The following is a 25,260-nucleotide window of genomic DNA, read 5'->3' on the forward strand; positions in this document are numbered from 1 at the left end:
GCCATGTGGGTGAGCCTAGAGAAGAGAGAAGGGCTCCTGATAAATCTGAGGAGTGGGAAACAGTGTCTCACAACCAATGCCCTAATGACAAGTAAAATATTAAACGGGTGGAAAATTAAATCGCTGTGGGTTTATCTGTCTACCACTAAACTACTGGGTTGAAATGTTTTTCTCCTGTTGAGCAAGTTATTTGTTTTGGTGCTCTAAAGGTGCAGCTTGAATGTATTCATGATGGTTTGTGGGCACAGAGATTGATATCTTCAGGGTGTGTGGATTTGTGTGTGTTTGTGCCTACCTGTGTCTGCTCTTAGGTAAATGGGCTCTGAGGCCAAGAGGAGGAAAAAGAGGAAGACCTGCAGTCACAGACAAAGGCTGGACACCTTGTCCTTGGGACCATCAGGTCAATCAGTGAGGCAGTCATTGGACCCTTGGGCAGCAATAATAGGGCTGGGTTGAAGATTTCTCATTTCATAATTTGGGAAAATTGGGGCCAAATTTTTCTTCAATTTTTATTTGCACTGTAACACTCCATAGTCTAGTTAGGCCCCAATAAGAGGGGCTTTGCTGCAGCGATGCTGCCTTTGTGATAGAGAGCTGTGTGATCCACTGTCCATCTTCAGTTCGACACTTGAGTCCCAGCCCCGTTGGCAGAACTAGTTAGGGACCAACTGCATAAGCAGCCAAGAAGATGCCCTTCCTGGTGCACCCCCTTCCTGCAGAGTTACGGTGCAGTGGCCCACCAAGGGACCTGCGGGTCGCCCAGCAGGAGGCATGTCAGCAGCACTGGGACACGGTCATTGTCAGAGCTCTCCCAACGGCCCCAGGCCCAGCCTCCAAATCCTTCCCCAGTAATCCAGGTGCCAGGGAAATAAGGAAGAAGCTGGGTGCAAGGAACGCATAACTGGGAACTAGAGAAGGCTTGGACACCAGACCAAGTAGAGCATGATGGCAGAGGCAGATGCCTGCAGTCTCCTGGGGAGGGCTGGGCATAGGGGAGCTGTTGAGGGTGTAGGAAACCAGAAGAGGATGACCTGGGACTGGAAAAGAAGAAGCAAGGCCCTGTGTAGACCTGGGAACTCTCAGGTAGGAGGGGAAGTCATGTAGGAGGGAGATGGGAGAGGCCATGGAGCCAGGCTCCTCTTGTAGCTCATCCTCACCAACCACAAAAATAACTGGACTCTTTCTTTCAGTTTTTGAGAGATAATATGATAAGAAGATATTTTGTGTTTTTCATGTGAGAGAGAGAGAGGCAGCGTCGTTGGCATTCTAGAGAGGTTCGGGTTTGTTGTAGGCTGTAGGGGGAGGAAAGTAGTGCCCCAAAGTCCAGACTGGCGAGAATGTGTTAGTGGAGCTGCCGTGTGGCTGCAGGGGTCGTGAGCACAGAGGCCTCCAGGACCCCGGCAGGGAAGGTCAGCAGGAGAACCTACGGTGCTGAGACAGGTGGTGAGAACTGAACAAACAGGAGCTGGAGTGCGCAGGCCCAGCCTAGAGGCACTGAGATTTCGTTTTTTAAAACTCTGTGCTGGTTAAATAAAACACATCTCCGGGCCTGATTCAGTTCATGGGCCAGCGGTCTGCAGCCCCTGGTCTGTGTAACTGCCCATAACTTATCTCTCTGCTTCAGACCAAAGCAGTAATCTCAGTGCAGGTACAGGGGATGTGACATTTCCAGAGGCCCTGAGTCCAGAAGCCCCCGAGGAAGGGAAGTGGGGGTGAGGTGTAACTCCCCACAGCTAGAGGAGGGGAGGGGGAGATGCACATGGAAAGGGAAGGACAAAAGTAAGGATGAGGAGGAAGAGTGGGGAAGGAGGTGATGAGGCTGAGAGGTGAAGGGCAGAGGCCTGGGAGCTGGGATGGGCTTGCCTGGGAACGGAGCATGTGAAAAGGTTGCAGGGAGCCAGAGCTCTGGGCGGCTGGTAGAGCAGGCTGGTGGGACTGCCTCTCGGAAGGTTATTAAGGAGAAAAGGGGAGGCCAGCCAGGGAGGAGAAAGGTGGCAGAGCAAAGGAAGTGGCATGGGAGGTCTAGTCGCAAGACCTGGAGCTCACGGTCACCCGTACCAGGCAGCGCACCGCAAGGCAGGCCGGCAGTGGATGTGGCGCTGCTGCAGTGCAGTCGCTCAAGCCTGGTGCCTGGCAGAAGGGAGAGTGGGAGAGAGGCCAAGAGGAAGGGAGGGAGGGCCCCGCTTCCTGGGTGTTCCAGGTTAGAGCCCCCTCCACCCAGGAGGCTCTGGCCACTTTGCTCTGGACTTCCTCCTCTGCCTGCTTTCAGCCTGCCATGCACTCCTCTGCAGTGAGCTCCCTCTGCAGCCATCCAGAAACAGAGGAAGCCAGAGGACGTGCCGGGTGGCTCCTGGCAGCTCCTGGCAGGAGGAGGAGAAAGGGCTATGAGGGCAGCAGGCTGCAAGAGGAATTGTACCCACTTTGTAGACACAGTCAGGTCAGGAAATAGATGGACTCAGGACTTGGAGAGGGCAGGAGGGCGAGAAGGGAGAGCAGCAGGGGCCCTGGAGCTTGAACAAATGGGAGTGAGCACTGGGGCAGCTCCCACTGGTCCACATGCTCCCTTGTGGCCCCGGGGTATTTGCTGGGCTGGTGAAGGAAGCCAAAGGCAACCAGGAGCCTCGTGGACGGCATCTAGCCTGACAGGCCACAGAGATGGTCAGGGAGGAGGCCCTCATTCTGCCCTTGATTCTGTGACCTTTTGTTCTAATTCTAGAGGACAAGGTGGTGCCCGCCCCTCATGTGTGGTACCGAGAGGGGTTGGTGCCTCTGTGTGTGGAGCCTCCGTGTGGCTCTGTTTTGGGAAGAGTGTGTGGGCTCGTGGTATTTGGCTGAGCCTGGCATTCAGGCCCTAGGAAGCTGTCTAAATGGCCCTGGCGTTACAGGGAGCTCTTAAAAGTCGTCCGTCTTGTCCAGCGAACAACGGCAAACTGGTAGTTTGCCATTCAGAGGGCTGAAGGCATCTTTTGGTCCCAGGATGAAAGCCTCTGCCATCACTGGGATGGCCCGCCTGTTTGGGGTGCTAGCAAATGTTATCTGGAAAGCCTGAGGTTGAATGGATGGTCAGTGTCCCAATGGGTGGGTGAGTGGGGGTCCTGTCAGGTGCACAGAGGGTCCCAATTCGTTCAGTCTGTGTGCAGGCACGTGTGCGCTTGCTCTGCTAGAGGCGAGGGTGTAGAGCTGTGTGCGATGCCGCGGTGGTGCGTGTGTGACATGCTGCTAGGAAAACTGGCAGCAGCTGCTTGGCTTGTGTCTGCTGAGGTCCTCATAGGGAGTGTGCATTTAGGTAGGGACAAATGTCAAGCTATTTATCTCCTCTTATCATCTGCAGAGTGCATACCTCCCCTCCCTCCCCACATCCCTTATTCTTTCTTTTCTCTCTCTCCTCCTCATCATTACTCAGGTTAGCTGGTTTGGGTTAGGAGGCCAATTAAGGAAGAGTGAAGAGAATTTAAGATAAGGAAGGCCATCCTTCCTCTAGGGACCAAAAGAGGTATTGTGTTCCCCCCACTCCTCTCTGCTTCCCTGAGGAGCTGACACCAGGACAGGCAGCCTTCCCACGGGCTGGGACTGGGAGAGCCAGAGAAAAGGAGGTATCTCCAGACTTGGGACTTGGGCTGCTTTCCCTGGTCACCACGGGCCTGAGAAGGAAAGTCTAAGAGAGCCCAGAATGAGGGAGAAAATAGAGTAGAAAAGAGATGGCCAAAGACAGAAGGTGAGAAGCAAGAGCCAGCTGTGGTTGACACCGACCAGCCCCAGCTAAAGCCTGTTTTTTTTTTTGTTTTTTTTGTTTTTTTTAAAATTTATTTTATTTACTTTTGGCTGTGTTGGGTCTTCGTTTCTGTGCGAGGGCCTTCTCTAGTTGTGGCGAGGGGGGGGCCACCCTTCATCGCGGTGCACGGGCCTCTCACTGTCGCGGTGCACAGGCTCCAGACGCGCAGGCTCAGTAGTTGTGGCTCACGGGCTTGGTTGCTCCGCGGCATGTGGGATCTTCCCAGACCAGGGCTCGAACCCATGTCCCCTGCATTGGCAGGCAGACTCTCAACCACTGTGCCACCAGGGAAGCCCTGAAGCCTGGGTTTTGGCCACAGAAATGGACTGGCTGTGTGTGTTGGGAAGGTGGGGGGAGGGGTGTCTTTTTTTTTTTTTCTTTAGGGAAGAGGCTCTGAAGTCTTTTAGCCAGTCTGCTGGGCTCACCACTCAGCTCTTTGCAGAGGGTACAGCCCTCCTAGAAATCGTGTTCGCCCTCACTCTCACACCCTCTGACCTCCCATCCCAGCACACATTTGTCTCTTCAAAGCCAAGTTAAAGGGAAGTGAGGGTGGGGGAAGAGGCCCCAGGAAGACAGCTGGGAGGGCAGTGCAGACTCCTCAGGAGATGACCTCCCAGGTTGGGTACAAAAAAAGTTGAGAGAAATTCATTTCATGGCCAGTGGCTGCTTTAAAAAGGCGATTCCAGCATACGAATGTGATAAATGTTAACTGAGCATTAATCGCATTAAAGAGGGCCCTATAAACTTTTCATTTCTAATTAAATTCGTCCAGTGATGCTGCCCAAGCGAGTACTCTGGGCCTTTGTTTATGTGGAAAATTAAAATGCAAATACAATGGGATTTATTTCCAGGAGTGGAGTGATGGGCTGGCCCCCTGGCTACTGGTCTCCAGGCCTGTCAGACCAGGTAACTGCTTCTTTGGCGGTTCTGTCCCCCTTGGGACACATTCTGGTGTGAAAGGAGAGGCCAGAGTTCAAGGTCAAATAGAGTTAGAAATAGAGGAGAAGGTGTGGAAAGAATTGAAAAGAAGTAGAAAAAGACAATAGATGGCCCAGAAATAGAGAGAGAGACATTGTTCTGGCTTCCTACCCTCCTCCTCCAACTCCCACCTCTAGGAGAAGGGACCCCAGACCTTGCTTGTGAGTAATGTCATCACAAGCCTCCCCTGCAGTTCAGGGAAGAAGAGTGGATGTGGGAGGGAGAGTTTGGAGAAGCAGCCCTGCCAGGCATATGTGGGCTTGCTCCTCAAAGAACCGAGTGGTCATCAGCACAGAGGACCCAGGGCCTGGATTTATCTCCAGCAGTTTGAGGGTCGGCTGCTGGCCACATAATGGTTTCACTGGGCTCTTCCTGCCAGTGCCAAGCAGCATTGACACAGGGCAGTGGAGCATAGATGCTCAAACTGAGGACGCTGTGCATGCACGCCCGCACGCACGCAGCCTTCTCGAACGTAGAGAGCGCCGATCGCTCATGAGAATAAACAAATGTCCCTTGCAGGGAGTCCTTTAGTGCCGTGATCCCTCTGATAAAAGTGGTAACTCTAAATGCTATTGAATGGAACGATCTAAAGTTCCTATTTACCAAAACGTAAATTAAGCTGAGTGGAGAGAAAACCTGGGCAAGAAAAATCATTTGGGTTTATCAGTAGAGACACTGAAAGATCGCTGTGCTGCACTATGGCTAGGGAAGTTGTAAATAGCGTTAAAAAGTAGAGAGGGAAAGAAAATGGAGGTAGGAGAGATGATAAAAGGCAGAGCACTAAATCACAAACAGGGGTACGTGGACAAAGGCACAAACCAGATTTATGCCAAGCTTTGCAAAATCTACGGCTTGGACTGACAATGCATAGACATACTACGCACACAGGCATGAGGCATCCGGAGAGTGGGTAAGGCCATGTGGGTATGAAGGTGGATTGACCACAATGTGAGCTGTCTGTGCCGGGTGCTGGGACTGATCCAACAGCTCTGCCACACTGCTATCTGATGGGGTAGTGTTCTGTAGACAGCCAAGGATACAGCCTTATGCGGTTTTTAAAGGTCTTTGAGCACATGAGTCTCTTGTGAGCTGGATCCACGTTCTAATGAATCTCCAAGGCAGCAACCCATTCCCAGAACAGAGTCTGCTTGACTAGTTTTGTCGAATAGCTGCTACCCCTGTCCTCTTTAGTCTGTTTTATTCTGGGTTATTCTTTTCCTCTTTAGCGTTCACTTAGGTCTCCTGGAGATGCATGAGCACTTGCTGACAAACAGGTTAGTGACTGTGGCAACTCCCAAACATCTGGATGAAAACCCAAACCTTCAGTCAGTCATCTTTAAAGATTATCAATATGATGCCAAATATCTGGGGATTTAGAGATGTCCACATTATTGATTGAATTTCTTAGTTTTTATCCAGGCACAAAACCAACTCCTGTTTTCATTTCATTGGTGTTTTATTTCATTGGGAGACACCCGTTTTCAGAGGGAAATATTCTAGGCAACAAAATGTTGTGGTTAGAAAGCTTCTTTGATGTATTTGGGTCTCATTTCTGGTTTGAAGGGTGGCTGGGCTTGGCCTGAAAGTCAAGTGGAGAGCTGGTGGTTGGGAGCACTTAGTATCTGAGCAAGCATGGCTGATAGACTCTTTCCCCAGACGGTTGGGAGGGCAAATCACTTTGTCCAAAGAAAGCGTAAGCTATCCCATAGGCCTGGCTTCATAAGGGAACACACTTTGCTATCTTAAGGAAATATCAGTGTTCTTAATAGATATGGTCTGTCCTTCATTTATTCTTTCATTCATCCATTCAGAAAACCTTTGCTGAGCACCTACTATGTGCCAGACATAAACCTGTGTGGCATAGAAAACATAAGAAAGTGGACTCTGGGAAGTGATTGCCAGAGTTTGAATCTAGCTTCCCCACCCACTGGCTATGTGGTTGTGGGTAAATCTCATATCTTCTCTGGACCTCCGTTTCCTTACTCTAATCTAATATGGGGATAATCATGTAGCTAGAGCTCTGTCATAGGTTCTCATGAAGGTTGAATGAGTTATTCCGCATAAACCTGGCAGATATCAAGTGCTCAATAAATGTTAGTTATTATTATGGCGGTAGTAATAATCAAGTTATGTGTCTGCCAGTGTACGTGAGTTCTGGCTTGTGCGTGCATAAACACTGAAATCTTTTAAACAGAAAAGCTCGAGGAGCCAAAAGGATACTCTGTGAACAGAACTGTGTATCATGAATGCCAGTGAGAATTATGGTCCACTGTGAGCCCAGCTGGATTTAGGAAGGGGGCCTGCTCTTTGTACTTCCAGAGAAAAAAAAAAGGAGCCTTTATGACTCAGTTATATGACCATTGAACAGAATTAGATAATTGCCCCCTTTGTCCACTTTTTTTGAGAGCCCAGCCTGTGTGTGTGTGTGTGTGTGTGTGTGTGCGTGTGTGCGTGTATACTTCTTATGACCGCACACTCCTTCTCTGGGATAAGGCTAGGATTGCTTGAGGAGTTGAAGGTTGGCACTGTCTGGGCTTCATGGCATTTTCATGGGTTGTGGTGCTTTGCATTTTGTAGTTTCTTAAAAGATAAAATGAAATGGTAATGGGAAAAAAATCCTTATTTGATGGGTTTGAAGGGTTCTTCTGATGCTTAAATGTCATAGAAGGGAGGGGACAGGGAGGTAAACAGAAAGAGGAAGGGAAAAGAGGAGAGAAAATGGAGATAGGATAAAGGATGAAGAAAGAGGAGAGGAGGAAGTGAGCAAATATTTGACAGATTCAAACTAAATCTGTCTACCGTGGCCCCGCATATCTGGATATTCCAGGGAAGCATGCGAGATTGATCATCATTGCAGTTATTCCATTGCTAAAGGATAAAAGATTTTTTAAAAATTCAGGAGAAAAACTCACTTCTTCAGTGTAATGACTCAAAGTAACTGGGCTCTGTGAATTCTCCTATTTAATCTGTGCCCATGAGCAAAGATGAAAATGGACGTTTCCTAAACTGACAATATATTCTGGTTCACCATCTTTATGGGAAAGCCTGTGGACTAAGGCTGAGGCCCCAAGTTCTCCCTCCCCCTTGGGCCTAGTTAGGTAACCAAGTCCAGCCCAAGGGACTTCTGTAAGGTCCACACCAAATGCCTTAACATTCACTCCTATTCCTTTCTTATCTCTTCCTTAGTTCTCAATTTAATGCCTAGATTCTGTTACTCCTCATTGACACCTATTAGCTGGTAAAGGTCCTGATTTTTAAAATTAGAAAGTAAATGTTTTTAATGAGTTAAATTTGAATCCTGAGAGCTCAATCATCCTTAAATATTTTTTTTTTATAATTGCAGAAGTATAAGGGCCACCATCTTTCTTTCTGCCTATTCATTACCACAGTGCTGGGTATAGCCCTCTGTATGGAGATGGGTAGTGGTGGATTCTTATCAACCCCCAACCCCCCTGCACTGTCCACATGGACAGAAGCCCAAGGAGAAAACTACCCCCTGCCTTCATGCTACCTGACTGCAATTTTTGCACTTCTCTGCTTAAATCACACACATACACACACACAACTTGATTTATCGTAGATTTTATTCACATTAACACATGTGGTTATACACACACATAGGCCAATCTTATGGCCACTTTAATTGGTAAGTCCTTATGTTCATAACAATAATAGCTAACAAGTGCTTACTGCAGTAGGAACTGTTATAAGCATGTTAAGTGTATTAATTGATTTAAGCCTCATAAACAACCCCATAGGGCTTTATAGGATTGTTTATAGATAAGGTAACTGGAGTACAGAGAAGCTGAATAACTCATTCAGGTCACAGGCTAAGTAGCACAACTAGTATTTGAACTCCTGCAGTACTGGCTCTAAAACCCATGTGCTTTTCCACTACTCCATACTTCATATCAACTTTGGATCAAAGGAAGTGCAGGCATGTGTGATCTCTTGAGCAACTTTGTATATTTTGAAGTCTCATGCCAGGGAGTACATGTATTTATACGTGTACTTACAAGCTCAGAACAGAGACATTGCACCTAGTAGAAAGTCATGCCTAGTACGAGGTTCTGTACTCTTCCTGGTGTGTGTGTGTGGCCCTGTGAGTACAAGGCACAGCTGAGCCACATCATCTGGGGATGCTGGGAAGGGAGAAGATGCTGATGGCCAGAGTCACAGAGTAGAGTGAACTGGGGATTCTCAGAACTAGAGTTCATGTTATTCCCATTGGGATGGGGGAGTTTAGTCCCATCCATTCTCCCGTAGACCCACCAGGGAGCTAGACTTTTGACAGGCACTGGGTTTGGCCCTGGGGCTTAACTCTCCAAATTAGGCAGATATAGGGAGGGTGGCACCAGAACCTGTGTCACTGTGGTAAGGTCAGATCTGTTCCGTAGAGCAGGGGCAGCTTGCTTCCAAGAACAATAGAACTGTGCGAATGGTCATCAAGGAGAGATTTGTCCTCCATCTCTAGAATCCTCCTTCTGGAAAGAAGCAGTGCAAACGACCAAGCCAGAGTAAGCTAAAAAAGCTAAAGGATGGGTCTTCTCACACACAGCCACATCAAGAAAGCAATTACCGAATCATACACCATCACCCAGATCCAACATCATTACTCAACCCACATCGCCAAGGAGACACCCATTAACCTAATCTCTGAGACATGCATTACGAAAAAAAAAAAGATGCTGATATGATCAACGAACACAATAATTCAAAGCAGAAACACAGACATTGCCACCAAACAATACTCAAATTCCTCCAACTCAGTGTTACACAAAGTGCAGTCACCTTGATACAATGCCACAAAACATCAGGTAACAGACCTTAAGCCAGCTGCCGGAATGTGTTAGCAATACATGGTACCACGCAACACAATTCAAGTGTTCCATCCCACAGGCACACCCATGCCCAAAGGCTGAAATCATGTGGCCACCTGAGCGATAGTAAACACTGGTCAGACATCCACAGAGATGGAGCCAGCAGTGCAACACCCAGCCCTCCTGCATACCCAGCAGAAAAGGATCACTGCCACAGCCTCCCCAAACCCAGCACTCTCCTGGTCCCCAGCACAGTGCAGCCTGCCAGAAAGCAGCAGCGCCATCCCATCTCTCCAGCAGGTGGATGTGTCCAGACCATCACCTCCAGTAAAGCCTCTGGGCTCTCGTTGCTAGTAAGAGAGTAAACTGTCCCCTGAGCCTGCTTCCTGAGACAGGACAAATCAGCCCTTTCCTGCTTGGGGTTTAGTAAGACTTCGCCATTACTGAAAATGACAGCGCTCCAGGGATAGAGGGCAAGGCGGGGGTGGCCTGGGAGGGGGCTCACCAAGCTGGGTGCAGGAACTCCCCTTCCTCCACCAAGCACTGCCTTCTGTGGCCATTCCAGAGCTGAAGCCCTCTTGCTGGGTGTTCACTGAGTATCGATTCAGTCTGCAAGCAATTTTAATATTTCTTCAGGGACTTTCCAGCAACAGCACAAGTCATTAATTCACCCTCCCAAATTGCTTATTCAATAGCAGGAACATGGCTCCTGAATAAAGTCCCAGAATTTATGTGACTCGCACGAGTCAGGAGGTCAAACAACTGTTATGGAGCGAAGTTAAAAATCCAAATAAAATATTGACACTTTTTTGGGGAGGGGGAGTAAAGGTATTTAAAATAGGTTTTTGTTGCAATGCCCCCAGGATAAAGAATGGAAGGAGACTGAAGACAAGTTGGAGTTTATAAAATCAATGGAATTTATCGCACATCTACTTGGCATTTAATAATTCTCTCATTTCCACAGTCCCCCACCTCCACCCCATCCTGGCCATAGACAGAAAGATACACAGGTATACAAATGCACATTTATGTACATCAGTATTGGTGCACGGACCAATATAGAAATGCAGTTGTGATGTGAGCGTCTGAAACACCTTGGGAAGGGAACAGTGATGAGTGTGGAGTCATGTATGACTGTGGCTTACAGATTTGAAAGGCATAACTGGGCAGAAATTCATGAGGGGACTTTTGATAAATATATCCAGTATTATAAATCTTGAATCAATGCATTAGAGCAGACATGAGTATAAAGATACACTAATCATAGAAATAGTTTCTAGAAACTGAGAAACACGTCTGTATTCAGTATTGCCACACAATCGTGTACACGATTTGGAAAGTAGATAGACAGATAGATAGATATAGAGAATTTAGAAAATCTATCCCCCAAACCTACCAATGTATATAAAATACAGTGAAACCATAGCCACTTAACCTAAAATTGAGGTTAACACAGACGTGATGCTTATCAAATACAGCTACGGCACGTGCACAGGAGAGGGTAGGCATGTTTAGAATCACAGCTACATGCAATCTCTGTTCATTGTCTACATATACATTTGCACAGTTGTCCAGATCATGGATGTGAAAAGACTGAAAGAAAAAAATTGTTTATGCCCAAATAGTTAATAAACACAAAGAAATATTAATATAGAAATTTCCAGAAGAGGTAACATGGTTCAGCCTACAGACATTGGAGTCACAGACCCAAAGTCTGGCTCCACTGCTATTAAGCACATGACCTTGGACAAGTTGCTTAGCCTGTCTGTTGTCTCCTTAGTAAAATAGAGAACACCCCCATCTGATAGAGTTGTCGTTAGGATGTGGATGAGAAAATGCATTTGTTATAACGCCTGTCATAGAATGAATATGAAATAAATGATAGTTATTACTTTTACTATTTTTACATGCAGCTCTTCTATTCAGACCCAGTTTCTCATAGATTCTACCATCTGTTCTTGTTACGACTGACTTATTCTACCCGGTGGTTAGCAACATGGGTTCTGGAGTCAGGCTCCCAGGTTTAAATCCTGGTTCTGATACTTAACAGCTCTGTGACCTTGGGCAAGTTACTCAACTTCTCTGAGCCTCAGCTTCCACTTCTGTAGAACAGGGATAATAGTCTTCATAAGAAGTTGTGAAAAATAAATAATCCATGTAAAGTACTTTGCAGAGTGCCTTGGCACATAGTGAACATATATTAGTTCACTATGTCCCTTAAGATTGTTATTGTTATTATTAATAGTAATAACATTGATTTGCTATTCAACAATTAGTTTTTAAGTACTTATATTATGCCAGGCACTGTTGCTAGGTGCAGGAAATACAATGGTGAGAAAAATAACCGTGACATGTGCACTTGCAGAGCTCAGAGTCCAGGGGAGGACTCACTGTGAATTGAGTAAGCAAGAAAACAGGTTTCAGCTCTGTGCTGGACCGTAAGTGGAAGAGGGAAACAGAGAGAAATAGATCGGAAAACCAGGGCGGAGCCAGATTGGGAAAGATTCTGAAGGCCAGGCTGAGGAATTTTGAATTTATCCTGTAGGTAATAGGAAGCAATTGTAGGCTTTAACCACGTCACATTCTTTCAGGAACAGACACAGAGAGAGGGATGGATTGTTTTTGAATACTGGAGCAAGAAGGTGGGAGGTGGGAGGGGCCAGAGGCAGGGAGGCCAGGCAGCCGCTAGCAGGCCCCAGCTCGGCTGCTGCTGAGGACCCCTTCCCTCCGGGCTCCCTTCTGCTTGCAGAGGGAGATGTGCCTGTGGAGGGAAGGGGAGAATGGACAGGGAGGACTTGTCCCAGCAATGAGTCTATAGCAGCACCCCTTTCCCCATCATATTAGGCAGTCTTCTAGCCTCTGGACCATGGGGTGGACAGCTGGTAGAGCCCAGCTCTAGCCCAGAAGCCCTGACAGATGAGGGCAGGGCTGGTGGCGAGAGGAGCTAGTCCGGTCACGCTCTGGGCTTGGCATGCACCGCAGACTGGTTTCCAAATGGTTAGTTAAACACATTGCCCCTTAATTTTTAAACCTATGCATATCTTGAAGTTAAATCAATCCATATGCTTACCATTCATCATATAAACCATCGCTATTGCCCCCTTGGGCCAGCCCCATGGCCCATCTAGCCTGGTAAATTGTATCTGGCCTGGGCTCCCAGGGACACGTGGTAGAAGGATTATCATCCTCAGTGCCAGTCTTAGAAAGCTAAATTGATGCAGAAAGTATTCCTGGTATCTAAGGAACCCACTGGAAATCTGTCAGCCTGGAAGGTACCAAAAACTATTTTGAAATTATTTTTATTTGTGGCTTATAGTTTAGTTTACACAGAGGAACTGAGAGCCTCTTGAATTTTGGTAACTGTGTCAGATGGAGTCAGGATTAGCAGAGGGGGGGATGTGGGTTGATAGACTATGAGGAAGGAACCTTCTGTAACTCACTAAGGCATTCTCCCAACTCTCTCAAGGATGGTTTTCTTACCCCCTGGCTTAAGCTAGTTTTCTCAAATATTAAGAGAGTTTAAGAGTAATCTGTAGAGTTTGCTTAACTACAGATTCCTGGGCCCCACCACCATTAAAAATTCTAATGCAGAGAAAGTCTGAAGGGGGCTCCAGGGCTTTGCATGTTAGCATGCACCCCAGGGGATTCTAATGCAAGTGGCTCAAGGACAGTAGTTTGAGGACACCTTTCTGTAAGCTTTTAGGTAGGACTGTCATCTCTTAGAGCTCAGTTATGACCTCTGAGAAGCAACAAAAGAGACAGAAACTCCTGACATGTCTGGGGGGAACCCTGGTAACCTCAGAACCTGTGTATTCCAGTTATATACTGCTGCAGCCAGAATGGAAGGTCCTGCCCATAGCCTCCCCTCATCAGCAGCCATTCTCACGCACAGAACCCTGCCTGCCATATGGTCAGTTGTCCAAACTGAAACCCGTGAGTGGGCGTGGGCAAACAACTCTAAACTCTGCACAAAACATAGAGCCGGGACCTAGGAAAACAGAGTGCATGTGAATCACTTCCGGGCTGCCAGCGGGGAAGGCTGGGTGGCTGCTGCTTCCTTTTGGTGCCTGTGAGGAGGAGGTGGTAAATTTCAGTCCTTCAGTCCTTGGGATGTACAGAGGGGAGATTTCAGTTCCTCAGAGTTCTCAGGAGTAGGGAGAGGTAGCAACCATTTTGGGAAGAAGGAAAATTTTCCTGAATAATCTATGAGATCTCACTTGAGGTTCTGCCATGAAAAGTCTCCAGCTGTTTTTGTAGCTCTGATTTGCCTCAGGGCAGAGCCAGGGACACGTGCCTGACTAGGCAGCTCTCAAAGGCCTGAGTTAAAGCAATTACCTGCATTCTTGTGTAAAATATCCTTTGCTGAGGCAAATATCATTTTGTCCTCTTGAATGATCCAGCCTATAATACCCAGGCAGCCTGAAGTCACTGGCAGAGGCCCCTCCCACCATCATCTTGTTTAATGGGCAGTGGGGCCAGCTAGTCTGAAACATTCTCCACCTTGGAGTTCCTTTGATTTACTCAATCAAGAAAGACTTTCCTGGACTTCCCCGGTGGCACAGTGGTTAAGAATCCGCCTGCCAATGCAGGGGACACGGGTTTGAGCCCTGGCCCGGGAAGATCCCACATGCCTCGGAGCAACTAAGCCTGTGCACCACGACTACTGAAGGCCGTGTCCCTAGAGCCCCTGCTCCCGTCCACAACAAGAAGCCACCGCAATGAGAAGCCCAAGCACCGCAATGAAGAGTAGCCCCCCCCCGCTCGCCTCAACTAGAGAAAGCCCTTGCGCAGCAGTGAAGACCCAATGCAGCCAAAAGTAAATAAATTTTAAAAAAAAAGTCTTTCCCCATACCAGAGATTAAGTATTTTCTGCAAAAACTCTAGAAGTAGGCAATTTAAACTGATTTATACATGTATACAACACATGTATGTTAATACTTGACTTCTTGCCCCAAAGACTCTTTGAGCAAACCAGTGATATGACTGGGCCTGAGGCCAACCTGCTAGGAAGTAATTCCAAAGTGGAGAAGATAGTCTGTTCTAGGCAGCTGGACAGGATTTCATGGGGACATGCTTGGAGATCCCATGTGGATATCACGCTGTCAGCAGCTGGTTCCAGCAGGTGGTATACTCCCATTTTATAGAGGGGAATGCTGAAGCTCAGGGAGCCTCTTATCCTTTGTTTCTCAGAACACAATAGAGCAAGAGAATAGAACCATAGAATCCTGGAGTTTGGATTCTGGGCTTTTGGGTATCTCTCTCCTGGAGGCAGTGTGGTTTCCTGGTTAAGGGTATGGGCCCTAGGATTAGTCTGCCTGAATTCAAACCCCAGATTGTCCGTTTCTTAGATGGGTGACTTTAGGCAATTTATCATATGTTTTATCTGCAAAATGTGTCATTGGGAGGATTAAATGAACTATTTGTTTGAAGCGCTTAGGACATTGCCTAGCTCAGAGTAAGTACTCAGTAGATAATAGTTTGTTATTACTGGAGCCTCCGCTAAGGAAGCACTGCTTCTAGAAATCCTGACCAGCCTAGGTCTGGAAATGCTGCCACCTGACTCCCTCCAAGGTGAGCTGTCTGAGGTCACCTCAGTGCTCATAAGACCTCTTCTTGTCTCCACCTCAGGGGGAGTTTTTGCACACCATTTATTATCATATAATATAATGCAATATAATATCATACATAACGTAACATAATATGATGGGTAGGTTAACCTGGAAACCCTGAGGCGGACAGTGGATGGATGGATAGATGAATAGATACATTTGTACTAAGTATACATACATTATATCATTCTATTGATTTGTAAAAAGTTCCCGGTCTGCCTGGCTGTAATGAGATTTTTGAACTTTGCGTGGCGATCAATGAGAGGAATATTATTGGCCTGGAGAATTGATATACCTGCTCTCAGTGGCTTGTTCTGCTCCCAGGCTGCCCCGGCCCCCCAGGTGTACGATTCCAGCAGACACTTAACCTTTTTTACAGTGTCATCAGGCTAAAAGGAATCTAATAGTGACACAGGACTTGTGCTCAGCACTCTGCCACTATTGCTTTCCTGTCACAAATAATTTATGGCCTTCTATTTCCATCCCTGAGCCTGCACCCCAGCCCTGCCTCCCACTTTCCCCCAGCTCCCAGGAATCAATAAGCTCACACAGCCACAGTGGGACTTCAGGGTGCAAAGAGACAGACAGACAGACAAAGGGAAGGGAGACAGAGAGAGGGGCAGAGACAGACAAGAAGGGGAGAGAGAGAATGAAACACAGAGGAAGGATGAGAGGAGGAGGAGGAGGAAGGAGAGGAGGAGGGGGGGGGAGGAGGTGGGGGGGAACCAGAAGAGGAGTGAAGACTCACCCCAGCGCTTTCTTAGAATTGAGAGTGTCTCAGTTTGTTCATGAGTTTAACAAATTGTTAATAGGAGACTCATTACATGCTTTCATGCTAACTCACAGAGCTGATGAGACTATTTTGATCTCCAGCATGGTGAGGAGTGGAGACCTCCGGGGAATTTAACCAAAGAGGGAATGACTTCACCTGCTTTGTCATCCTTTACTCTAAAGCTCTGCCACAGCCCCCTGGCATCTCTTGGGTCCTGAGGGAGCTGCTGTTCATACTGTCTATGGATCCTTCCCAGTGCCCGCAGGCAGGGGTCCCCAGTCTGTCTTCCCGAGAGTCTCTGATGCATCTCTTTTGGGGTCAGGTTATGACACCTGCTGCTGCTGTTTCCTGTCCTCTCAGTGCTCTTCCCAGGGTCCCTGAAGCAGCTGCATTGACCAGGCTGGGGCATACTGGCCTGAGAGGCCTCCTTGTCTGCACCTGTCTCAGCCCCTCCATAGGATGCAGCCAGTCCTGGGGATCACCCATAGGAATAATAATACTAGTAGTTATTATTATAGCTAGCATTTATTGAGCCAAGCATCATACTAATCATTTTACATGAATTATCCTATTTAATCCTCACAACAGTCCTACAAAGTAGATAGTATTATTATCTTATTTTACAGATGAGGGAATAAGAAACTGCCAGGGATTCCACAGGCAATAAGTATCAGATGAGACAGAGAAAAACAAATACCGTATGCTAACACATATATATGGAATCTAAAAAAAAAAAATTTTTTTGGTCATGAAGAACCTAGGGGCAAGACGGGAATAAAGACGCAGACCTACTAGAGAATGGACTTGAGGATAGGGGGAGGGGGAAGGGTAAACTGAGACAAAGTGAGAGAGTGGCATGGACACATACACACTACCAAATGTAAAATACATAGCTAGTGGGAAGCAGCCGCATAGCACAGGGAGATCAGCTAGGTGCTTTGTGACCACCTAGAGGGGTGGGATAGGCAGGGTGGGAGGGAGGGAGACGCAAGAGGGAAGAGATACGGGGATATATGTATACGTATAACTGATTCACTTTGTTATGAAGCAGAAACTAACACACCATTGTAAAGCAATTATACTCCAATAAAGATGCTTAAAAAAAAAAAAAAAAAAAAAGGATCAGAGCTGGGACTCAGACTCAGGCAGACTGAGCCCAGAGCCCATCCCCTTCTTCCCTTTGCTCTGCTCATACTCCTGTGAGTGTGAGATGCTAAGTGCCTGCAAGGCAAAGCCTAGGAGGTTCTCTGGAAAGGTGGGGGGAGAAAGAGCATCCCTGTCAAGGAAAGCATGCTGGAAGGAGAAGTGGGGAGCAAGCACCCTCGCAGGGCAGTCTTTCTGTGGAAATGGGATATGGCACCTCCCAACCCCCCCGGTAAATGGGCCCAGGGCTCCTGACTGTAGCCCCGCAAGGATGCATGTGCGGGAACTTGACTCTCCAGGCCAAACCTGGCGGGGCCCACGGTGGCCACAGATGTGTCTGGCTGTCTTGTGCGGCCAAGAATGAAAAAGAATTAGAGAAAGAGGAGGAGGAGCAGGGGGCAATAGGATCAGGCAGTCACACAAAGCAACCTCTTTATCCTTTTAACCCTTAGTGATATTCCTATTAGTCATTGGGTTTGTGTATGGGATGCAGGAGGGCAATGGATGACCATAAGGTTTCCACAATCCCGGTTCTTAAATTCCCTGAAATCAGCTTTGGGGACTGGTGAGTGTCCACCTCCTGGGGGGCGTGGATGGACACCAAGAGCATTAGTAACTCACAGCAGGCGCCCTGCCCAGCTCCTCTCGCATGCACCACCAAGCCGCTGTCAGGGAGTAGTGATTTTCCATCACTTGCTGCCTCAGCTAAAACTGCACCAGCGCCCCAGGGGTCATAGGCTCTGGGTAACAAAGACAGCAGCTCCACAAGGCCATCCAGTTGTCTGTCTCACCCAGCCTCAGTCTTGGGGTTCCCTCAGTCCGGAGCCCAGAGTCCACCAGCCCTCAAGTCAGAGCCACCCACAGGCCCACTGAGACCCCAGAAGCCTTTTGCTGCAGTGAATTAGGAGCAGCTGCTCTGAGCTGCTCAGCCTCCTTCTAGACTTTTCGTGTAGACCAGTCTACACTGCCCCCAGCGACTGTCGGGTCTTTCCCATGGTGATCGTGCTCCAGACCCAGAAGCTTTGGGCCACCTCACCACGTGCCATCTCTTGCTGCCTCGTCCCCGTGGCCACCACTCCGTTCTCCCCTTGTTCTGCCTTGTCTGGCGATCATCCACGTTCTCTCAGGCAACTCCAGCCTCTCCCTCTTCACCAGTTCTTTCTCCTCAGCCTACAGAATTCTCCAGATCCTTCCTCCCCTAAACAGCCTTCCCTCCGCTTAGCTGCCACTTCCGTCCTCAGCTTCCACACTTTTCTCTCCTTTTCTACACACTTCTGAAGCAATAGTCTACGTTCACTGCCCCCCTCTCCTGCTGTCCACTCCCTAACCTCTTTTTATCTGGCTCCTGCCTCAGTTGCTTTGTTGAGGCCGCTCTCCCAAGGTCACTAGTGGTCACCAAAATTCCCAAATCTGTGCATCTTCTTATTCCCAATTCCCTTCAGTCTTTATGTCACCATGGATGCTGTGGATTACGTTCTCCTTCTGGAAATGTTCTTCTCTGTTGACTTAGCTAAAACTGCCTGATCCTGGTTCTGCCATTTCCTGTGTGACCAACTCTGACCCCTGTGTAAGGTCAGGTTCTTTTCCTCAGCCTCTGATAGTAGATGTCCTCCCGGGTCTACTCTTCAGTCCTCTCATCCCAACCAACACTTCCTTCCTTGACAGTCTCCTAAATCCACGTCTGCTCTGCCGGCTGGTGCACGGCCATCCACCTGGACACTCACCTACCTCCTCAAATGCTCATGTCGAGGACCAACCAGTCACCTCCCTGCATCCCCCTTTCTGACAGTGGGACAAACCACCAGCCTTCCAGTTACACAGAACTGGGGTTTTAGAGCCATGGTTGACTCCATTTAGTTGTCAAATCCATCTTACAAATTCTTCCTTCTCTCTTTTTTTTTTTTTTTTTTAAGTTTTAAACTTCCTTTATTATCATCAATACAAAGTACACAGAGTAATTTTCAAGGGGATATTTTTGTTCCAAGATATAGTCACATGAGCAAGAGTTTATTTTATAGATAAAAGTTAGCAGATATGCCATTTTTATACCTTTTACTTTCCAACTACAGTTTGCAGTGTCATTAAAGTCATTATCAATTTTTTTATGATCAGATCTAGAATCTGTGCTTATTAAAAGCTATATGATACCATAAACACAATACATAGTAATAACCTGAGCTGCTTTAGTAGAGATGTTGTAGAATAAAGCTTACTTATGCCCATAGATATCATGATGACATCTCCTAATAAGCTTTTAAGAAATATTTGTCATATCATATGATTTTAAAAGATGGGGAGACAGTTACATTAAAAGAATATCATTTTAAAAGAAGATACTTTCACTTCTTAGATTTTAGCATTATAAATTTTACTTTTTTTAATCACAAAAGAAAAAGATTTTAAACTAATAAAAATAACAGGTACCACTTAAAATAAGTAAAATTTCTCATTCAAGTGAGTTTGAGTCTAAGTAGGAAAGAAACCACATTTATTTGACTTTTTAGTATTTAAATCCTTGAAAAAAGCCTATGCTTCACTGCAGCCTTCTCTCTTTTTTTTTTTTCTTTTGGCCGCGACGCGAGGCTTGTTGGACATTAGTTCCCCGAGCAGGGATCAAACCTGGGCCCTTGGCAGTGAAAGCATGGAGTCCTAACCACTGGACTGTCAGGGAATTCCCGTTTTTTTTCCTTCCTTCTCTTTTCTGAGGCCAGCTACTTATGGCCTTGTTCCTGTCTATTGCTTTACCTGCATCGGTTTGTACATGTCTCCTTTAGTTTAAAAATCACTCATGGCTTGAGACTCTGTAAACCTGGTTCCTGTATACTGGGGGAAGTCTGACAAAGTAACAAAAAGCACACATTTTAAATACTGAATTCCAACTCTGCCCTAGCTGGCAATGTGATCTTGAGTAAGCTCTCTAACCTCTGTCAGCTTTGGTTTTCAGTCTGCAAAACAAGGATAACAGTATTGCTTTGGAGGTTGTTGTGAGAATTAACAGTAGTATATATACAGTAATATAAATTGCATATAATGTTGGCATATAATAGATGCTTGATAAGTGGAAAATCGCTAGTATCATCATTGCTTCCAAGTTTTCAGCCTTATTTCCTCTTACTCCCTTACACCGTTCCTGGCCTAGGCATTAGCCCCTAACCCAGCGTGACCACTCGGCTCCTGTGCTTTGCTTCTACCCTCCTCCAGCATCTGCTTCTGATGCCCTCCTCTCCACTTCTTTGTTCATCTTAGAATCATATTGGTTTTTTTTCACTGGGGAAAGAGACCTTAGAGATTCTGTAGTCTAACCTCTTTACTTTATAGCTGAAGAAACTGAGGCCCAGAAAAGGAGAACGATGAGGCCAAGGCTATGTGGCCACTTAATGGAAGACTCGGGGCCTCAGCCACGAAGCTCAGTGACTTTTCCACTATCCTCTGTGCCTCTGGCTCCTGTACATGTGTGTGTATATATATTCAGCCTTACTCTGCTTTGAGGATCTACATCAAGTTCCACCTCCTCAGTGACTTCTTTCCCATTTCCCACACCTGCAAGGGGGATGACTTCTCCCCCGCATCCTCCTGGCACTTACTGCCTGGCCCCCTCGGGGTTACTTAGCTTTCTCGGGGTGTGTGTCCTCCCTGCCCAACTTCATTCCCGGCCCTGGGAGGCAGGGGCCTCGTCTCGGTTGCCTGCAAGTAAGTGTTCCAGTCCACGCACGGCTTGTGACTCACCTGGCTGGTTGAGATGAACTTGTCTCACACTCCTCTCTGCAGGGAGAGCAGCGCCTTCAGAAAAGTGGCTTCCAAGGGCACCTGACTGACCAGTGGGTGGAGGAGAGTGTCCCTTGGTCCTGGCCCTAGGGTTGGTCTTCTGTGTCGCTGAGCCCTGCGTCCTTGGATCACTAACAATCCCCAGCCCTGGGATGTTTGATCTGGATTCCGCCCCCCTCCACCCCAACGGAGTGCATAGGGAAGGTACTAGGCTTTTCACCTAGTCTGGTAAAGAAGGTGTGATCCAAGTAAGGCCTCTGAGAAGGAGGCCAGTGGGCCAGCGAGCTGGGCAGGGACAGGGCTTAGACAGGTTTGAGAGCCTTAAGTGGGCTCAAGGAGCTGCTCAGGGCCTGACACCTGGCAGAGGGACCAGGTACTGTGTTGGAATCCTGGAGATGAAAGGATTACCTGTGACCCAGCCCCTTCCCTGGCTACTTCTCTTTAGCTCAGGAAATGGGGAAATCTCACCCCCTCCCTTGACTCTGGAGGACTGTGATACAGTCCCAATAGGAAAGCCAGCTCCAAAATGATCTCCAGACTCCTCTTGGGAGGAGATGTGTGTGGTTGAGGAGGGAGGGATGGACAGCAAGTCACCAGGGCAGCCCCCACTCCCAGAAACGGGAAGGATGCTGTGCTCCACTCGCTCTGCTGCCCGATCCTTGCTACCAAACATCAAGCTGCAATTCACGAAGCACACAGCAAGACAGAATGCAGACTGTCTCTGCCCAGGGCTGTGCTAGGCTGGATCGCAGAGCCAACAGGAGGGCAAGCTCCTGCCTTGCAGCAGTCAGAGAGGGCAAGGGTGCAGGGAGCAGATGGGTGAGGAGGGAGCTGAGGAGCTCGGGGGAGCACCTCTGCAGGACTGGGCTGCAGGTGACCAGGGCAGGAGAGGGCGTGTGATGTGTGATGCTGTTGTGATGCTGTTGCAGGATCATCCGGACCAAAGTTCAGCAGCCTTTCCACCCAACGCCGGATGGAGCCGGGACCGGAGTGACTGCCCCTGGCCACACCATCGGTAAGAGGGCTCAGGGAAGGGGGGAAGCTGAGCCCCCTGAGAGCTGGGAAAAGCAGCTCTGCCCGTGGGAAATGCCCACCTGTCTGAGGTCCAAGGCCCGTGCTCTCCCTGGGCTCCTAGAGGCTCGGGATCTTCCTGGGAGACTAGCTCACGAGGACTGCTCTCTGCCTCCTGTGAGCATCTCCTCAGAGCTGCCTTGCCTTTATCAGTCTGTGTGTCTGTCTCTCTCCCTCTATTCCCTCTAACTTTCCTTCTCTTTCCCATCCTTCTTCTTCTCTTTTGTTCCCTGTCCCTCTGTCATATCTACTTGCTTACTCCATTTTTTGTTTTTTTAATTTTTAAGATTCTCCTCCTCTCTTCTCCCCTCCTCTGCCTTCTTCTCTCCTCTTCCTGCCTCTCCTCTCTGTCCATATGGCCCTGGACCTCTTCCTCTGTCTCTCTCCCTCCCTCCTCATGGCTTCTCTCCTCTTGACCTGTCTCTCTTGATCTGTTTGTCTCTCTCATCCGCTCAGTAACTGTCTGCCCCTCTCCAACCTCCTCGTTTATTGACCCTCGCTCACAGCCTCACAGAGACCTGACCCAGGTCCACCAGAACACCTGCTAACAGCCCCCACCCACCCCCCACACACACTATCTTCCCTTTGGCCCAAGGGTGCTTGGTGCTGCTGAAGCCATAGATGAGATCTTGGGCTTTAGGGGCTCGGATGTGGTTAAACTTCTCCTGCTGCCCCTCTTGGCAGCTGTCCCCTCTCTCTTGACCAGCAGGAAGTAGAAAGCGCTGGTCCCAGCCCCCCTGGAGTTGGCAGGAGTGCTGTTTACTAGGCCTGTGTTACAGCATGTGCTGGGAGGGAGGGTTGGGCCAGGCTGTACCTGAGCTGATCACCGCGGAGTGAATGTGTTCACTACTTTGTGCCCTGAAGGGGAAATTAGGAACTTCTCAAGTGATTTCAAGACCAGAAACAACTGGGGGAGAGGAGCTTCACACTCCCGGGGAATATCAGGACCATTCTTGTGTCTCTAAGAGACTCAGATAGACCTTAGAAAGCCACACTCTAAATCAGGACTGAGAAAGACTCCGCCCAGGAGACTAGAAACAATGGGCTGGGGTTTGTTTAGAAGGATTTGTTGGCTGGGGATCAGATAGGATGAGCTGTGCAAGGAGGCATCCTAGGAGCTGTGCTCTCTGCACGACCGCTGAGTCGCTTTCTAGGTTGAGTCAGCTTTTGCTGTTTGCTGAACCCACGCACTCGGAGTGGGTTCAATCTATAGTGAGTGAGATCTCTAGGTCTGCAGAGAAGGCCTGGGGTTGACTGGTCCCCACTCAACCCAGGGTGGACAGCAGTGAATAGCCTAAATTGTATGTAGCAATGCGTTCCCCCTTAAACCTCAGAGGAAGGAGGGGACTATGGGCTCCCCATCCCTCCTCATTTCCTCTGCTTCTCTCTGCCCCCAGCCTTGGGGCTTTGGCCTGCGATCACAACTGCTGTCCTGACGGCATTTCCTCCTTACTCTCGTCCAGTTCCCAGTACGGCCTCCCCTCCTGTTTCCAGCACCTCCAATGATCCAGTGGGATCCTACTCTATCAATGGGATCCTGGGGATCCCTCGCTCCAATGGCGAGAAGAGGAAACGTGATGAAGGTAGGGAGGAGGGAAGAGGCTTGGCTTCCCCTGTGCATGCTTTGTCCTTGGACTCAGAGCTCCGGTTTCGGCCTAGCCTCGCAGCTGCTCTGCTGTGAGATCAGTTTTAGTAGCAAAGCCCGGGTCCCCCCACTACCCTGCTGGCTCCTGGAGAGAGGGAGGCAGGCTGCTGGTGGGGCCATCAGCTTCACCATCTGCTCAGCAGCCCCGACTGCCTCACCTTCCGCTGGGATTCATCCCGAACATCCCGGTGGGATGCCAGGAGGGAAAGCATGAGCCATGGACCATGGGAAGGTTTTGGAGGTTGGGGACAGCTGGTCTCTGACCTGGGGATGAAAAGCCAACCTGACTTGTCCTCCTCTGATCTCAACCCATCAGGAGATGGGGGAGTGATGTCACGCGCAGCTGACCCTGGTGTCCTTTCTCTGTAACACGTGGACCCTGCGCCCATTCAGACCACTTGGGGAGCTGGGCGTGGGCCCTCTCTGCTCTTCTCTATGGGAGGAGACACCCCCCAAGCTCCTCTCTGGCCCTTCCCCTCATTCCCTGTAATTCCTCAGGTGCAGCTAGCTATTAGGCAGGGAGTTAAAGGGTGAGGAGATGAAGAGGAGGAGCAGGGAAAGGAAATCAGAGGAGAGAGTGGTGGAGATGAACTTGGAAGAAGGTGTTTTTCAAATATTGTGACATTAAGGGTCCCTTGGTGACCATCTGGTTCTCTTTTGATGCATGAGGCCAGGCCGCAGGGCTGGCAGGCCCAGACAAAGGGAGACACCAGTGTTGAGCCTGCTTCCTGCCCTGATCTTATGGTCCCTGCTGGGGAGGCAGTAACTTCCTGGTCTAGGAAGGGCATATGATTTTAAGGGTATCTCCCATGAAATAGACAGAACCCTCTAAATATGAACATAGACAGGTGACCATATATCCCATTAGTCCAGACAGTCCCAATTTATGCCTTTGTCTCTGCGTCTTGGCCAGTCAGCATCTCCTTTTTCTCTCAAAAATGTCCTGTTTGGACAGTAAATCATGTGGTCATCCCAAGCGCAGACAAGCCCTTGATTGGGGCAGCTCTAGAGGGTAAGGAACAGAGAAAAGAGACAAAGCTGAGATTCCCTAGACCCAGGCTGAGGGAAAAGAGAGTGTGAGAGCCCCGGCCTCCAGCAGAAAGGACAGCATGTAGGAGAGGCCTGGGCCTGGCAAGACAGTGATGACCTGGGGCTGGCCTCCTTCCAGAAGCCCTAATGGCCTCGTTTCACAGGAAAACAGCTTCTCTGGCTCTATTTCTCCTTCTTCCAAAACATCCAAACCCATTTGGCTGCCACGGCCTTTGCCACTCACTAAATTTCATTGTGGTTGTTTTGGCGGCAGCCACTGATGGGCAGGGGGATGGCTGCATGAAGGGCCTAAGTCTCAGTTCTCTCTGGGGGTTTCCCACATTCAGGCCTTTGCCAAGCTCCCTGGCACTCTGAGTGATCTGGAAGATTCTGCCTCAGAACCTGAGGATTTCTCCTTTAACCACCAGCACCTGTGAGATGACCAGGGGGCCGGGAGAGGCCACAGGACCCCCTTTGTCCTCTCCCCTATTGGTCTGCGGTTGGGGCCAAGCATGTCCCCTGCTTCCTGGGCTCCTACGGGCCACGAAAGGAGCTGGGGTTAGAGAGGCACTGGCCTGGGGCTGCGGCCACTGCAGGTCGGGCCCGGCTGGCCCAGAACAGAGTGCTCTCCTCTCTGAGCAATTGATTACGTTCAT

General features: G+C 48.7%; 1 protein-coding gene across 6 annotated transcripts in view; it reads left to right on the forward strand.

Moving 5' to 3' along the window:
• Positions 1-25,260, forward strand: part of PAX2 (paired box 2) — an 89,488-nt gene that overhangs the window by 21,027 nt on the left and 43,201 nt on the right. For all 6 annotated transcript variants that reach the window (XM_068549015.1, XM_068549014.1, XM_068549017.1 and 3 more), the window contains exons 5-6: positions 21,789-21,874; positions 23,394-23,513. In XM_068549015.1, the coding sequence (XP_068405116.1) occupies positions 21,789-21,874; positions 23,394-23,513 (206 nt within the window). The remainder of the gene's footprint in view (positions 1-21,788; positions 21,875-23,393; positions 23,514-25,260) is intronic.

The sequence above is a fragment of the Eschrichtius robustus genome, chromosome 7 (genome assembly GCF_028021215.1).
Source record: "Eschrichtius robustus isolate mEscRob2 chromosome 7, mEscRob2.pri, whole genome shotgun sequence".
Taxonomy (NCBI): domain Eukaryota; kingdom Metazoa; phylum Chordata; class Mammalia; order Artiodactyla; family Eschrichtiidae; genus Eschrichtius; species Eschrichtius robustus.